Source organism: Micromys minutus (assembly GCF_963924665.1).
Source record: "Micromys minutus genome assembly, chromosome: 1".
In the NCBI taxonomy this organism is placed as follows: Eukaryota; Metazoa; Chordata; class Mammalia; order Rodentia; family Muridae; genus Micromys; species Micromys minutus.
In genome coordinates, this window is record NC_137969.1 from 151,577,498 (window position 1) to 151,593,486 (window position 15,989).

General features: G+C 41.4%; 1 protein-coding gene across 2 annotated transcripts in view; it reads left to right on the forward strand.

Annotated features, from left to right (window-relative positions):
• The window catches only part of LTBP1 (latent transforming growth factor beta binding protein 1), a gene marked incomplete at its 5' end in the record, with an annotated part of 370,057 nt that overhangs the window by 342,267 nt on the left and 11,801 nt on the right, over positions 1-15,989 (forward strand). For both annotated transcript variants that reach the window (XM_080931548.1, XM_080931549.1), the window contains one exon: positions 762-932. In XM_080931548.1, coding sequence (XP_080787674.1) covers positions 762-932 — 171 coding nt within the window. The remainder of the gene's footprint in view (positions 1-761; positions 933-15,989) is intronic.

A 15,989-nucleotide genomic window follows, 5' to 3' on the forward strand; every position in this document is an offset into this window, starting at 1 on the left:
GACACTGGTTCCTTGGTTATCTTGAAGACAGTAAGAGCTACTAAGAGAAATACTGTGGTACATGTGGCCAATGTGTAGATTTAATACTTGGTACATACATTGGGATACAGGGGAGTTGAACACATAGAGCTTTTTCACCTGAGGATTCAACGCACTTAAACTTCAGAGGAAGATGTATGATCAGGAATAAAGAATTGTGTTTGCCTACGGGACTGGACATGGATAAGGATAGACATAACAGAGTGTGGAGCTCATCAAAGGGTGGAATCTGGAATGCATGGATGGGAATCCTCACCAGTCTCTGAGCATGTGTCATGCCATTGGTTATTGGTATAATAATCACATTAAGGAAATTCCACCAAAGGCAAAAGTTTAGAATTAAAGATGCTGGATTGAAGCATTACTTGTCCAGGGTTTGGTCATCCATAGGGAATCATGAGTATAGAAAGAAGTGTAGAAGTCATCAGAGTCTGAAGAAAGAGAAGCCATGAAGGAATAGTAAAGTAACAGGCCCCTCACGTGGTGAAAGGGAGTTCTGGAGGCAAGAATTCAGCCAGGACACCATAAGCAGGCAGGATATCTGCTGATGAAATGACATTCAGCTAGATATGGCACAGATGGGATCTGTGGAAAGAGCAGGCTGGATACTTGGACGCCACTCACAGAAATAGGGATGGAAACTTAGAAGCTTTCTGGCTTCCACCACATATGGATGGGATCGGAACAGCGCAGTTGTCATGGAGCCATGTCTTCCCTTTCAGAACAAATAGAAGAAACCGATGTCTATCAAGACCTGTGCTGGGAGCATCTGAGTGAGGAGTACGTGTGTAGCCGTCCTCTTGTAGGCAAGCAGACGACATACACAGAGTGCTGTTGTTTGTACGGGGAGGCATGGGGTATGCAGTGTGCTCTCTGCCCCATGAAGGACTCAGGTGAGCTGCTGTCCAGTATATTATTCAAGTAGCCTATGACACATCTTCTTCATTTCCTTGGCATTTTTCTCATATAACCTTTCTCCTTGCATATTATTTCATCACAGGTGTGTGTGTGTGGTTATATAAACATCTGCCTTCTGGTTTGCCTTCAAGCCAGACCACATCATTAATTTTGAAACCATCATTCTACTTCCCCCCTCAGAATGATAAATGACCTGAAGAAATATAATCTAACCATCTGTAGTGTGCTGTGTGTGTTTATGTGTGTGTGTTAGAATTTATATTTTCAGATACTTCATTATTTTGTTTTTACCTAGGATTCAATTAATCCAGTTTTTAAAATAGAGAGGGGAAATAGCATTGAGACTATAAAATATTAATGTAGGTAGAAGTTCATGCATTAATGCCAGACTTCCTATGAAAGATACTGTTGGACTCTAATACAAAAATTTAAAAAGTTCAGATTTTTAGAGCACTTCAGATTTGAGGGTTATAGATACTCAATTGGCAAAGTCTGTACAAAGATCTCCAAGTTTGAAAAATTACTTCGTTACTATTTCATTGTTATGAAGAGAAACCACAATCAAAGCAACTCTTACAAAAGAAAGTATTTTATTGAGGCTTTGCTTTTATTTTCAGGAAGTTTATCTATAATCATCTTGACAGGAAGCAGACAGGTATGACACTGGAGCAGTAGCCGGGAGCTTTACATCCTGATCTATAGGCAACAGACACAGAGAGAGACACTGGGTCTGACATAGGCTTTTGAAACTTCCTCTCTAATAAGGCTGTACCTCCTAATCCTTCCCAAACAGTTCCACTAACTGTGGAAGCAAGCATTCCAACAATGGTCTCCATGGGAGACCATTTTTACTCAAATCATAGCTACCAACCTTGAAATATTTCTGGTTCCAGGCATTCCAAATAGGGGATGTTTGACTTATTGAAGATCGCTGGCTTGTCAGGTTAAGGCCCTTGCTTACAATCCTGAAAGCCTGAATTCAGTCTCCAGACTCCATAATGTGGGAGGACAGAACACATTCCCATACATGGTCCTCTGACATCCACACATGTGATGTGGCATGTGTACCTACACACAAACAAATAAATGTAAAATAATTTAAGAAAAGATTAGAAAAGGAGTAGAAGAAATGAGTACATCTATTTTTCTCGGTTTGGGGTGTGAGCACCACCTGTTTATTCTCCTGGTCTTGAAAGATGACTAGGCACAGCGTTTTCTGGCTGGCTGTTTGGTGGCTGCAAGGTCGTGTGATAAGGTTTGTTTCTTTCTGACCATCCAAGCCACGTCTTATTTAAAGGAAGACACTTGAAACTGTTTATTACATCATTTTCTCAAAATGACTTGTTAAAGCTAAAGACAAAGACATTCATAACCAGCACATATTCTCAGAACAGCAAAGAGGGGAGCGAGTGCTTCAAGAGAAGAAAGGCGCTGATGTTTAGTTAGTTCAATTATTGGGATATATTTTTCAAGCTACTTTATAAAGGTAACATTCCGGGTTAGAAATAACTTCAAGTCAGTGTAGCTTAGAAAAGAAAATATTTTGAAATGCTACAAAAAAGTAAACAGCTAAAGCAACAAACTAGAATGATAGCCACTCCGAACTGGGAAGGCCACAGGGAGACAAAATGAACTCAGTATAGAGGTAAATGCAGCCTGGCCTGGGTCTCCTCCCCATCTCCTTGTTCTTCTGTGGTGTTTTTTATTAAATAGTAATAATTCCAAAAACTTAAGATAATCAGTGAAGTTATATCTCCCTCTTCCTGCCCTGTCATATTTAAATATCACTCCCTGAAGATGTTCACTCTTGACTATTGGCCTTTGAGCCTCGTAGGCTTTTTATTATACATCCATTTATTAGAGACCATCTTAGCCATTGGTATTTATTTAGTGTAATATTTAAAATGGAACTCAATACTGCCAGTGTGAGTAATACTTGGGTTTTTGCCAACACCTCTGCAACCCGTTCATCTCCTAACTAATGGTATTTTAAAAGGCCACAAGCCACATTCTGTACATTTAAATGTCATCTCTCTTAAATGTGTATTTGAGCTTGTGATTGGAGGTGTTTTAGAACTGGCGGAGGGAGGCTTGTGCAGAGCCTGTTCTCCCTATGCAGCCTGGTTTATTTGGCCACACTTCATGCTTCATATTTTAATTGTTTCCTTATAGCATTTCTCAACCCAGCCCTGAGTTTTTCATTGTAAACAATGCTATAGTGAATCAACCTCTGTGTATGGACGTATAGGATGCCCAGGGACAGTCCCCACAAGTCACAACACTGGGCCAGGGACCACATTCTCTTCTATCTGACACCATTGCTTCCACCAATGCAAAGTTAGAAAATTTACTCACAGGGCACTAGTCACCATTCTACCCTGGATATACTTCGGCTTTGAAATTGTTCCTTGTCTTTGGGGAATGTTTCCGTGTTGAGACTGGAACCTTGGGTAAAACACCAAGTCTACTCCTAAGCCACACACACAGTCCCTTGAGAGTTGTTTCTACCATGTGGGTAAATATATATTTCCTATACATTTCCCTTGTTTCTGGGGATCTGAAGACCTTTTCTTATACTGACAGGTGACTCGTGATCGTTTTGTTGCTGCTGTTGGCTGTGTCTTCTTGCTTATTGGTAGATTGGGATGCAGGGTTTGTTTGCAGTCCTGGCCTTTTGGACTCTGCTGCACCAGTAGCACGAATGCTCTATGGGAAGGGTTTGTGAAGAGCCACATTGGATTCTGTCCCCAGCATGGCTCTGCAATGCCGTACTTCCTGCCTGTGACTGGCAAGAGAAGCACTCGGGGTCATCATATGTAATTGACTGGGTTTTCAAAAGAGATACTCAAATCAGGGCTGGAGATCAATGATGAGAGAGAGAGAGAGAGAGAGAGAGAGAGAGAGAGAGAGAGAGAGAGAGAATGTTGGGTTTTCAGCCCCATGTCAGGTGACTCACAACTATCTGTAACCCTAGGTCCAGAAGATCTGATACCCTCTTACCTCTGTAGAGACCTTTACATCTCACACACATACACATCTCACATACACACACACATCTCAAACACACACACACACATCTCACACACACACATCTCACACACACATACATCTCATACACATACATATCACATACACACACATCTGTCACACACACACATCTCTCTCACATACACACATCTCATACACACATCTTACACACACACACACACATCTCACACACACATGAGCGCACACATAGACATATACACTAAATTCAAGTCAAATGTAATTTCTCATAAAACTAAAACCAAAGGTTCTTATAAAATATAGTTACCTAACACCTGATCATGAGTCACCCAGTGTAGAAATAATTGTTATACAAGTTTCTCTTCTACCCTGCTGCTCCATAAACATAAAGATCAAGCCAAGATGAGGCAGGAGTCTCACCTGAACTCCAGCCCCAGTTCTGAGGTTGTAGGAACGAGAGTTGTTGTATTCTGACAAGCCCTGGGAAACACGCCTGCACTGTCGGTCCAGCAGCTAGTGAGACCCCAGAAACACTGAGCAGTGTCTGAGGATGTTCAAACCTGCTCTCACAATGAAAGTCACTGTGTTTCAGAGGAACCAAAGGATGTGTGAGGATTTTTTTGTTTGTTTTGTTTTGTTTTTTGATGTGTGAGTTTTTAAACTCCATGTTCAAAATTCTGTCTCTAAGCCCTTTAAACACATGATTTCTGTATTTCTAGACTGTTGAGAAGGACAGCAATGTCCTATTCAAACCCTGGATTAGCCCCAGCCTGCCAACACTGGAGCCTTCCAGTTCCTGAAGGGGGTGGGGCGCACTGTTTTGGGGAATGATCCGTTACTGACAGAAACAGTGCTGGGGAAATTTGAAGAATACTTCGCAGTGCCTGCCATCATCTTTGAGCATTAAAATGCAGGGTGAAGTACAGCTCTGGCTCAAAACAGGCCTTCACATTTTTGGTCCGATAGGTCATGTGCATTCATTCTTGCTCAAGCAGCGGGTCTGGGAGTAGCAGCAGATGAAAGCTGTAGGAATGGTTCATTCCGTGTGGCTCTCAGAAGTTTGATGTTGCCTTGGGTGTTGGCCCTGCATGGGGGGCAGGGGAGATGAGTGGAGGGCGAAGAAGTTAGGAGGCCCTCACATGAGAAGAACTATGTTCTTATGTAATTTTGTTCACTGTGGGAGCCACTCCGGATTTGATGTCAGTCCTCAGCTGGTTAAAGGGGCCAAATGAGAGTTCGTTAGAAGAAAGCCCCTGATTGTTGGTGGTAAGATTAAGGGTGTGTGTCAGCGGTGTGGTGGCCATGTGCTGACAACCTCTGCCTTCCAGAGCTCCACAGGCCTCCCTGCCTGTTCCCACCCTGCCTCCTCTTCCTCCTCTCACTTTCCAAATATCTTCCCTACCCACTCTTAAAAAGAGGCTGAAGTTCCTCTGGGAGGATCGAAATAGTTGATCTTTTTGTCATCATGTTAAGTGAGAGTCTGAAAAATCAAGGCTGTTCAGAAAACCAGTTTAAACTAACTAAACCACTGTGTCCATATCTCAGATGAGAGAGGGGTCAGGCGCTGTCTGCTCCATGGGGAGTTTTCATGCCATGCTAGAAGGAACTCATAGTTATCAGAAAGTGGGATCTTTGATTAGAAATTTCCTTCTTGGTTTTCATGGGGTTCAGTGCCAGGAATTATTGAAAGGCATCTGGTTTGCAGTCTGTCCTAGATACACAGCCACTGCCTCCTGCGGGGACACGTGGCTGAGGCTGACATGTAGCTTACACTGTCAAGTCCTGTGACAGCAGAGTCAGATCCAGCCATCTTGCCTCTAGACTCTGTTGGAACTGATGCGGTGTGGCCTGAGTCCTCGCTCCCCAAGAACTCAAAAGTGCATTCAAAGTGCCTATTTTTTTTTTTTTTTGAAACATGAAAGTAAAAGTTAAACATGAGTTAAAGCCAATAATTCTTGCCCAAGTAAAGTATAAACTTAATGTTTTTGGAAGGCATAACTATATACATATATATACATATATACTGTTGTTATCAAATGGAGATAAAAATTGTTCTGTGAGCAATGAGAGACGACACATCTGTACACTAGATTCTATAGTTCCCAGGAATCACAGTGTTTATTATTATATTGTTTAAAGAATTTTACTCCTGATAAATTAATCATTCAGAAAGCCACATTGTGAGGTAATTGAACATAAAGTCTTGATAGAGCCCTCCCTTCTAAAATGCATGCATTTCAAGAGCTGTGTTGGGAGACTGCCCCCTGTTGGTAGTTGGTTGCACTACAACATAATCCACCTCAGAAGCATTTCGGAGAGCTCTGGTATTATTGGTCAGAGTAGCATTTATTTTCATTTTTTGTTAATGTCTCAATGGAAACAGCAGCATCTCATAAGGGATACATTTCAATCATATTTTAATAATGATCAATATATTAGAATTATTGTCCTTCTATATTGAAACTAAACAATCTGAAGATACAAATGCATGTTAGTACTGGAGTGAGCAAGCCTCTTTTGGGAAGCTCATCCTATAGATGTGCTTGAGCGACGGAAAACAAGACATAATAAGGAGAAATGGAATCGGCCATGTCTGGAGCTGACTGATGGGTTGTGATCCGTCTACCCAGAGGAAAACACTCTTCAGGGATCTTCTAACTGTGCACAGTCACAGAACATGTAGAGAATGCTGCTTAAGCCATTCTCTAAACTTTCATTACATCTGCTTATTGTGTGTGTGTGTGTGTGTGTGTGTGTGTGTGTGCGCGCGCGCGCGTGCATGCCCTTGAATGTGTGCATGTGCATTTTCCTTTTCATGTGCCACAGTGTGTGTGGAAAGACCCTGTGGGTCTGGATCATCAGGCTTACCAGAAACCATCTTTACCCACTGAGCCATCTTGCCAGCCATCTTCTATTAAAAGGCACAAAACAACTTGAGTGAACTGTCATTTGCATAATGAATTCAGAGAAGGAACATACATGGCTTCCTATAAATCCATATTCTTTCACTACCTGGATCTGTTTTTAATATATAAATAATCATCTCACTTAAAATAAATAGAAAGGTCTATCTGAAACTTGAACTCATAAAGTGGGGAGTAACTATTTCTGCTGCCCTATGTAAGTGTTAAATGAATGACTAATAAACAGCAGGAGAGCCATGAAGTGAACATTGTGAGAACCCATGACAGCATCTCCCAGTGCCTCCTGCTTAGGTGGACACTACCGAAAAGAAAGGATCTTCATTATCAATTATTAAGTTATGAAAGTTCTTCCTGTGCCTGCCTCCTAACAGGAATATTATGGCAAGTTATGTGTCTCCTGTGGTTGACGAGAACAGAGACACATTTTCTGAGATACAAATCTAAGTTGTACATTATTTTTCTGTTTCACTTTCAACTTAACTCTAAACTTTAAATTTAAATGTATTTAAATGTATACATTTTTCCCTTCTCTTTGTTACTTACTAAGCATACTAGGCCAAAAAAGTTTTTGACAAATTTACAATTTGTGTTTGGAATGTAAGACAGAATTATGAACTAGGGTGTTTTGTTCCGAAATATAACTTCTAAATATACACATTATACTTTTGCTATGCCAAAAATGTTGTAAGTCTCCCAACTGCTACTCTAGCATGATGTTTGTGTAGTTTTATCTGAGTAAAAGCATTTAGACTCAGCCTTAGAGATGACTTTGCCAGGAATTTCCACATCCACACAAGGCTCGTCCAGGTTCCCAAAGACATTGAGGTGGGAAGGAAGACAGACATTTGACTTGCAGGCAATGCTTGAAGAAATATTGTAACTGGACAATAGTTGTAAAAATCCTTTTAGCATTCATGGTATGAAGGTTTTCTCAGGAAATATGTTCCAGAGCATGTTAATAATCACGTTGGGAAGCCCAGTTGACCGCACAGCAGAGGCCGCCGCCTTTGCTCGGGCGACCCAGAGGCCCACTCTGGTTTGGCAATTGCTTCTACTCATTGCATGAGACACATGCTTTCAAATCTCCTGTATGTAAAATCAAGAGCTCTCTGAATTCTAATAATGTAATCCTGTCTTAGTGTCAGCATGCATCCTTTTAGCCAGATTCTATACACTGTGATTCAAGAAGAGGGACTATAAGCCAAATAGAATGGAGGATGGCTAAACTGGAAAGCTCGTGCAAGCCTTCAGAACTGACCTGGAAGTATTCCATAAAGGAGGGCTTCACTTCTATGGGGCTGAATTTCGGTGTCCATGAAAACTATATGCTGTGTGGAATTGCTGGCCTGTAATTTTTACTGTTCCTCACGGAAAGATTATTGTATTTATTTAAAAAACTAAACATCACCCCTCCCAAAAAGCAAAAAATAGTTTCCTTTTTATGATGGGATGGTTGTGAAACAACATTCAATAGTGAATTAGTCTATACATCTATCTGATAGACACTGTTTCTTCCAGTGTAGAATGACAGTATCAATACCTGCCTCAAGGGGGCGCTCAGGCATTAGCTGTGCTGCTGCCTAGGTTGTAGACAGTAAATACCCCTTTATGTTAAGTGATTATTATTAAATCCCACTCTAGAAAATAAGTTGAAATTATGCCGGTTCTACATGGTTACCTTTTTATACAGTGCCGGTGCCTCTTTGAAGGGAGTTGAGCATCCAAAACAGTACCAAATTCAACGGTGTTTGGGAAGAGCTGTTAAGGGTGCCAGAGCACCTTGAATCTGGTACAAATGCCATAGTAAGATGGTCCTCTGCAGGCATAAAGAAAGCCCCTCATAGCTCACGAGGTATACTGGTAGAGAAGCTCATGAGCACGTGGGAGGCCTTCATGCAGATGAAGAAGCCAGTATACCTGATGAGCTATGAGGGGCTTTATACCTGCAGAGGACCATCTAACTATGGCGTTTGAGTGAACACTCAGTGTATTTGATCTACAAAATGTAAAACCTAGACTGTAAGCGATTAGCTTGTACATATACAGCATGCCATCCTAAACTAAGCTCCTAGAAAATGCATTTATTTATTCTTTCTCCTTGTGTCTGCCTCAAGGAAGGAATTCTATGTCCTGTTTTATATTAGTCCTAACAATGTCACAGACACTTCAGTCTTCTCTTATCAATTCTATCTACTTGATTTTCTCACAAGGGCCTCACGAAAAGATAGCCCACAACTCTTAATCTATTTAAATAGCCTTATTAATATCAGAGGTCAAACATAAATGCAGGGGCTGAGGAGGATGTAGGTCAGTTGGTAGAGTACATGTCTACTAAGCACAAGGCCCTGGGTTCGGTCCCTAGCACCACATAAACCCACCTCTAGGGGCATAAAGACAGGAGGGTCAAAGTTCAAAGTAATCCTCATCCTACATAGCAAGTTGAAGGCAGCCTGGTCCAGAGGCCCTATCTCAAGAACAAAGGAGTGGTTTGAATTTCTTTGTATATTTAGATACTGTTTACTCACTCATTCAAATTATTTTAACCCTTTCAATTCTAAAATAAATACATTTCAAACTGAAATCCCAAAATTTGCCTGTGAGACACTCTATTCCATAGTCTTTTTAAACACAGTAGACGCCCATAGTAAACGAGCAGGAGGGAGCACTTCTCTCTGAATAAAGCATTAACATATCAGTACTCTGGGGAATTGCCATTTTAGGCCACCTGGGGTTACTGGGTGGAGAAATTCAAGACTGACACAGGCAATTATTGGAGAATCAATAACTAAGACATGAGGCAAGCATGTTGTCCCCAGCCATGTGTCTTTACTGTCTCCGTGTACATAGGATCATGTGGTTGTCATGTGCACTGATTTTAATAATTGGCCTTCTCCTGAGACAGCTCTTAGGTGTTAATAGGACAGAACCAGCCCAACTCTATCCAGCTGCTTGTGGTCCTCCTCAGAAACCAGGTCTTATCTCGACACCCCTCCCACCCACAATGCTGAAGCTTCCCAGTGGACAATGCTTTTGTGATCCCAGTCTCTGAACTGGGAAAGGGCTAGTGGGAAAGTGACTAGATCACTGGTTCTTAACCTTCCTAATGCTGTAACCTTTAATACAGTTCATGTTGTGATGACCCCACAACTATAAAATTATTTTTGTTGCTACTTCCTACTTTTGCTACTGTAATGAATGATAATGTAAATATTTTGGGAGGTGAAAGTTTGGCCAACGGGTCGTGTCCCACAGGTTGAGAACCACAGTTGAAGCCACTGGCCCAATATCCCTAACCACAATCACTGACCACTGTGGAGAAGTTTGGTTAATAGACGGTCATAGGTCATATGAGCACTTGCAGATGTCTTGGATGAGGGGGATGGATGTTTAAATTGTGCTTCTTTCCCCAGGGGCCACACTGTCTGTGTGCCAGCAAGGGCTTGGCTACACTCAGTAATGCTAAGCACTCAAGGGGTAGGGGAAACAGCATTGACATATCTGAGTCTAAGTCAGCAAGCCAAAGTAGAGAGAAGAAATAAACTGATTCAAAATCCAATAATATTGTTGGGAGATACAAGAAATATGGTTGATCTCAAAAGCAACCAACCACTTTAGCAGTCTTAGCTTTCCGTTTTGAAATCTGAGAGGATAGGTCCTGTTTTTTAGAAGTTTCTGTTCAGTGCCAACTAGATCTGAAGGGTTTACTCTGAGTTGGGTTTTCTATATTTTATATACAAGGTTGCTGGTTTCTTCTTTCTTCTTCTTCTTCTTCTTCTTCTTCTTCTTCTTCTTCTTCTTCTTCTTCTTCTTCTTCTTCTTCTTCTTCTTCTTCTTCTTCTTCTTCTTCTTCCTCCTCCTCCTCCTCCTCCTCCTCCTCCTCCTCCTTCTCCTCCTCCTCCTCCTCCTCCTCCTCCTCCTCCTCCTCCTCCTCCTTACTCCTACTCCTCCTCCACCTTCTCCTCTTCTTGTTACTATTGTCCACTGTGGAGCCAGTTTCGTTTTGCTCTAAAAACAACTGTAGTGCAGCTCAGAGAAGCCCACAGTCCCTAAGTGTGATTGGTGTTTTCAACTTATAGGATTGCATGTATTCATGCTTTTCTTTAAAGGCCCTTTACAAGTCTACTGTGGATCGAGCAAGCTGCCACCTACTGCCTTTTAAAAGTTAACTTCGGGCCAGCTCCAGCAAGCATTGGTAGATAACAGGCAGGGGAAGGTTGATCCATTCTCCCTTCAAGCAACAGACAGATTATACTCCTTATGACTGGGGAAAGACTACCAGCAAGAGCGTAGAGTGCAGTCTGAGAAGCGGGAAAAGCAGAGGTGGGACTCAGTGGTAGAACTCGAACCTAGCGTGCATGACATCCTGATTTAATTCCCAGAACCACATATTTTAAAAAAAAATAAATCTCATGTTTGGATGAATTTCCAGAGGTGGAACCTAGGAAGTAATTGTTTGCTCACCATTATCAGCCAATCTTTTAATAAACAACCTTTAAGAAAAAAATGCAGGGGTTGGAGAAGTGGCTCAGCTCTTCCAGAGGTCCTGAGCTCCATTCCCAGCAACCACATGGTGGCTTACAACCATCTGTAATGAGATCTGATGCCCTCTTCTGGTGTGTCTATAGACAGCTACAGTGTACTCACATAAAATAAATGAATAAATAAATAAACAAACAGAAGGAGAGGAAGAGGATGAAGGAAGAAGAAGAACAAGAAAAGGAGGAGGAGGAGGCGGTGGCGGTGGTGAGAAAGATTCCTGACTCCTCTGTGCTTTTTTAACATCTGTTCCTGAGCCTTTCTCATCTAAACAGTGGAGTTGATTGCTTGCTGCTCTTATCTACAAGATGCCACTCACTTAGTAACATGTCCCTGGCAAGGATGGCCTAAGAAGTCCCTGCCAGAGTGAACCCCATTAGGATTATAACTGACCGTGAACAGTCCCAGGGGAAGAGATAAGAGTCACTTCAAAATGAGGTAAAGTAGCAGCCTACAAAAAAATATAAAACAAAATCAAAGATCATAAAATAATCCCATATTTTTCTATAACCAATGATGTCTCATTTCCTGTAATTGAATGGAATACATGTTCATGAATAGCCATATAAAACATTTACTGTTAACTAATAGTACATGAATTACTTAGAAGTTTTTTACATAATGCCAGTGGGTGCTGAGAGCTAGCTTATTGTTTTGCTTGTTTAGGATCTTGACTTCTGACTCTTAAAAGAATTTTAAACATATCAAAGCAGTTTTCTGCATTGTAATCTTTAAAAATAGCAATCAGTTAAAACACTTTAAAATACAATTGTCTTGTTAAAGGAAATTATATATGTGTATTATTGAAATGATCATATTAAGTAATTGGAATTTTGAGAATTTAAGCTGACTTGAACTTTGAAATACCTTCTAATATCTTTCAACCTCAGTTTTCTTTGGGGCCGGGTTTGTGGGGTGGGTGGAGGTGGGTTGGGGTGAGGTGGTGGCTAGTGTAACATTATTGTCTCGTGCTCGTTACCTCGGATTCCAAGCTGGAGCTTCAGTGACCTTTTTCCTTTCAGGGTAGCAGTACACATTCTACTTAGAACCAGCAAGAACTCAGTGGCTTTAAAGAGTTTCTTTTCTGATAATGCTTTATTAGAGCTATTTAGTTATTTTACCTTGTTGTTTGTTTAATGATTTTTTTGCCTTACATATCCTTTGCATTTGAACTGCCCTTTTCCAGTTTTGTGTCTTTATGGGGCTTCTGTGTGTGAACATCTCTGTCCTGGCATCTGTATATGTTCCTTGTGCTTTGTCCTTGGGCCTTTTTTAAAAAGTCTGTTTCTTTGCTTGTTTGTTTTGTCCTGTTCCTGTTTGTTTGTTTTCTAATGAGAGAGAGAAGAGGCATGAATTTGATGGGAGGGAAGTGGAGAGGATTTGGGAAGTGTTGGGGGATGAGAATCATAGTCAGAATATATTGTATGAAAAAGTTTCTTTTCAATATAAAAAAGAATCACACATAGAATCTTGGAGGGACTCTCAAGATTTTTTGTTTACTTACTAGTTAAAAATAGAAAGAGTAAATGTACAGAACACACACACATGCACGCACATATGCACAAACATACACACGAACATGTGCGCGCGCGCGCGCACACACACACACACAACTAGGGATTGACCCCAGGACCTTGTGCATGCTAGTCAAGCATTCAAGCATCCTCCATTTGTTTGCATTTTTAAAATTGGGGTAAAAATGCACATAAAACAAAAGCAAGTGTCCTTAAGTGGACAAGTCAGTGGTGTTTGGTACATTTACAGGGTTTACAGCCGCCATTTCAGACTTGTGTATATTCATTTTCTCTTTCTAAATAATTCTTACTTGTTTTATCAAAAAAAGGAAAACAAATGCATTCCTTATGGATTTATCTCCTAATTTGTTGGCTTTTTAAATTGTCACTTTCAAGAGCAGGAAAGGGACAATGATATGACTTATCTATGCTCACAGTGAAGAAAAGACATTGAAATCCCTTCCTGTACCCACTTTGCACTGTTAAGACTTGCCCCTGGCATCATGAGTAACCCCACTCCTTGTTTCTTTTGAGATTGCCTGCAAGTAAACCTTAGTGGTATCTTCCAAAGCCCTGGCTACTAAAAAGTGGGGGAAACCTTCCATTAAGTTCTTAATAAGGAGCTCATGTTAGCAGCCACCAATCCCAGGCTTTCCTGTATGGCTAGACTCAGTGCTATTGCAAGAATATGAATGTTTGGGTCTGAGTTTTAGAACACAGAGACGACCTCTGTTTTTAAATCATTTATTTAGTTGTACTATTACATTTGTAGCCAACATTCTCTTCTGTCAGCTAGTTGGCTAGGTAACAGTTATCTGATGGGAAACACTGGAAGTAACTACTTTGGAAAGCTGACCTTCAGGGAAGGCTGGGGGTGGGCAGGCTTGATTGGGGTATGGCTGCGAGTTTCCTCAAAGTGTTATGGTTTACAGGAGTCCCACAAAATATAAACCCTGCCAAGACTTTAGACTTCATTACTTCCCTGTCTTTGACAAGTACAGTTTAATTGAACATTAAGCAATTTGATCTCTTTCACCTAATAAATAGAGCAAATTCAATAAACATAAATCCTGCTAATGATATATCTGAGTTGTCAGAGCTGAGCTCACCAATGTTCATGGTTATGATTCCCCCTGGAATTTGAACCACAGATGCTTCTGGCTGAGCAAAGCAGTTACCTGCTGCTCAGGGTCTGCGGACTGCATTGAGCAATTTTCTAGGGTGCCAGAAGAACAGCTGAAAACAGACCAGGCGTGGCAGATGGAACCCTTCCACACAACCCTCTGCTGGTGTTAGACATGTGCTATAAACTGTAACGCTCTGATGAGAAATAGGTCAGAGCTGCTCAGTTTTCCCTAAGGTGGTTCTGAGACCTAAAGGAAAGTGTATGCAAAAGTGTGGTGTGTGTGGCTCCACATGGCTCCAGGGTGTATGCTTGCTGACTTTCCCTTGTCCACATGCTCTCTGCAGTAGACAAGGGTGTGTGTACTTCAGTGCTAATCTAATGCCTCCTTGCTTGTCTGGTTTTCTGGTTGGTTTGGGGGTTGGTGCTGAACCCAGGGTGGCCTGGAGTTACTGATCCTCTTACCTTTGCTTCTAGAGCATTGGGATTACAGGCATGTGACCTCATACCCAAGTAACACACTGTTTTCTGTCACTCCTGCCCTGCTCCTCTGAGAGACCTTTGCTCTTCATTTGCTGCTCATGTATGGAGCGCGATGCCAAGTTTCTCATTCCTCCATGCCTTCCTTGCTCCTAAACACCACCCAGTTCATCCAGTGTCACCAAGTTCATGCTATCATCAGGCAATGGTTGTATAAATTAAAGAAGCAACAAATGAGTCACTTTTGATACAGGTCAACAAAGAGTGGTACAAATCCTGGTCCAGAGATGGAGGAACTTAAATTTAAGGAAATGGGTCTGGATCCAGAGCTAAAAAGGAAAGTGGGGACAAGAATGTGAGCCTGTTGACTCTAGGCCTGTTCTCAGGGTGTGTGTATATATATGTGCCTGTCCGTATTGTGTTTTGTGCCTGATTATGTATAAGTTGTATATGTGTTGTGTGGGTGTCACTATGTATTGTGTGTGTTGTGCCTATTTGTGGTATGTTGGGGATGTATTATGTGTGTGGTTATTGTGTGGTGTATGTCATATGTGGTGTATATATTAGTCTGATTATGTTGTATGTATGTATGTCTGTGTATGTCATGTGTCCAATTGTTGTATATGTGCATATCTGCATGTGATGTGTGTGATGTGTGTGTGTGTGTGTGTGTGTGTGTGTGTGTGTATGTCTAATTTTCTGTCACAGTTCTATACTTTTTAACTTTCTGGAAGAAAGCTGACTATCTTCTCTACTCTGGTCAAGAGATTGTCCTCTCTCTGAAAAAGGCAGACACCCAAAGCTATGTAGTTCTTCTAAGTCTTACTTAAGTAGTACTTAACTAGTCCTACTAGGGCCTTTCTGTCTGTCCCTTCTTTCATTGCCACAGTCTAAAGAAGTAAATAGGTTTTGCCCATGTCAGTGAAGAACAAGTTTCCATTCAACTGCAGGCTGAGCAGTCACTGTGGCAAATGTTAAGTCCCTCCTCTCCCCCTATGCCAGCACCAATTAATGATGCCTGTTTAAACCTATAAAAAAACAAATGCCTGATAGAGAAATCTGAATGAAATACAACCCCCCTACATGCTACAGATGACCCGAGCCTTGTTCTTCCCACTTAGACACAGTTTCCATTTCGTTGCTCTACATGTTCAGCTCTGGTGTGGGAAAACCCAAGCCCAGTCTCTGCTTCATCGATAAAAGCTGAATATAATCTTTTTCAGACGATAAAAACTTCACCTCCTGGTTTCACGGATGCCAGAGTGGCACCGTAACATGTGACTGTCCAGACCAGCCTCACAGATGTGTCTGTCATCAAAACCAGAGATTTCCTGCCAGGATGCAGTAATGTGCTTCCCATTGCTCTGACAGCAGGGGTCCCAGACCCACTGGCTCCGGGTGGGGGGTAATTAAAATTTTTTTTTTCATTTACAGTAGAAATCAAAGTGG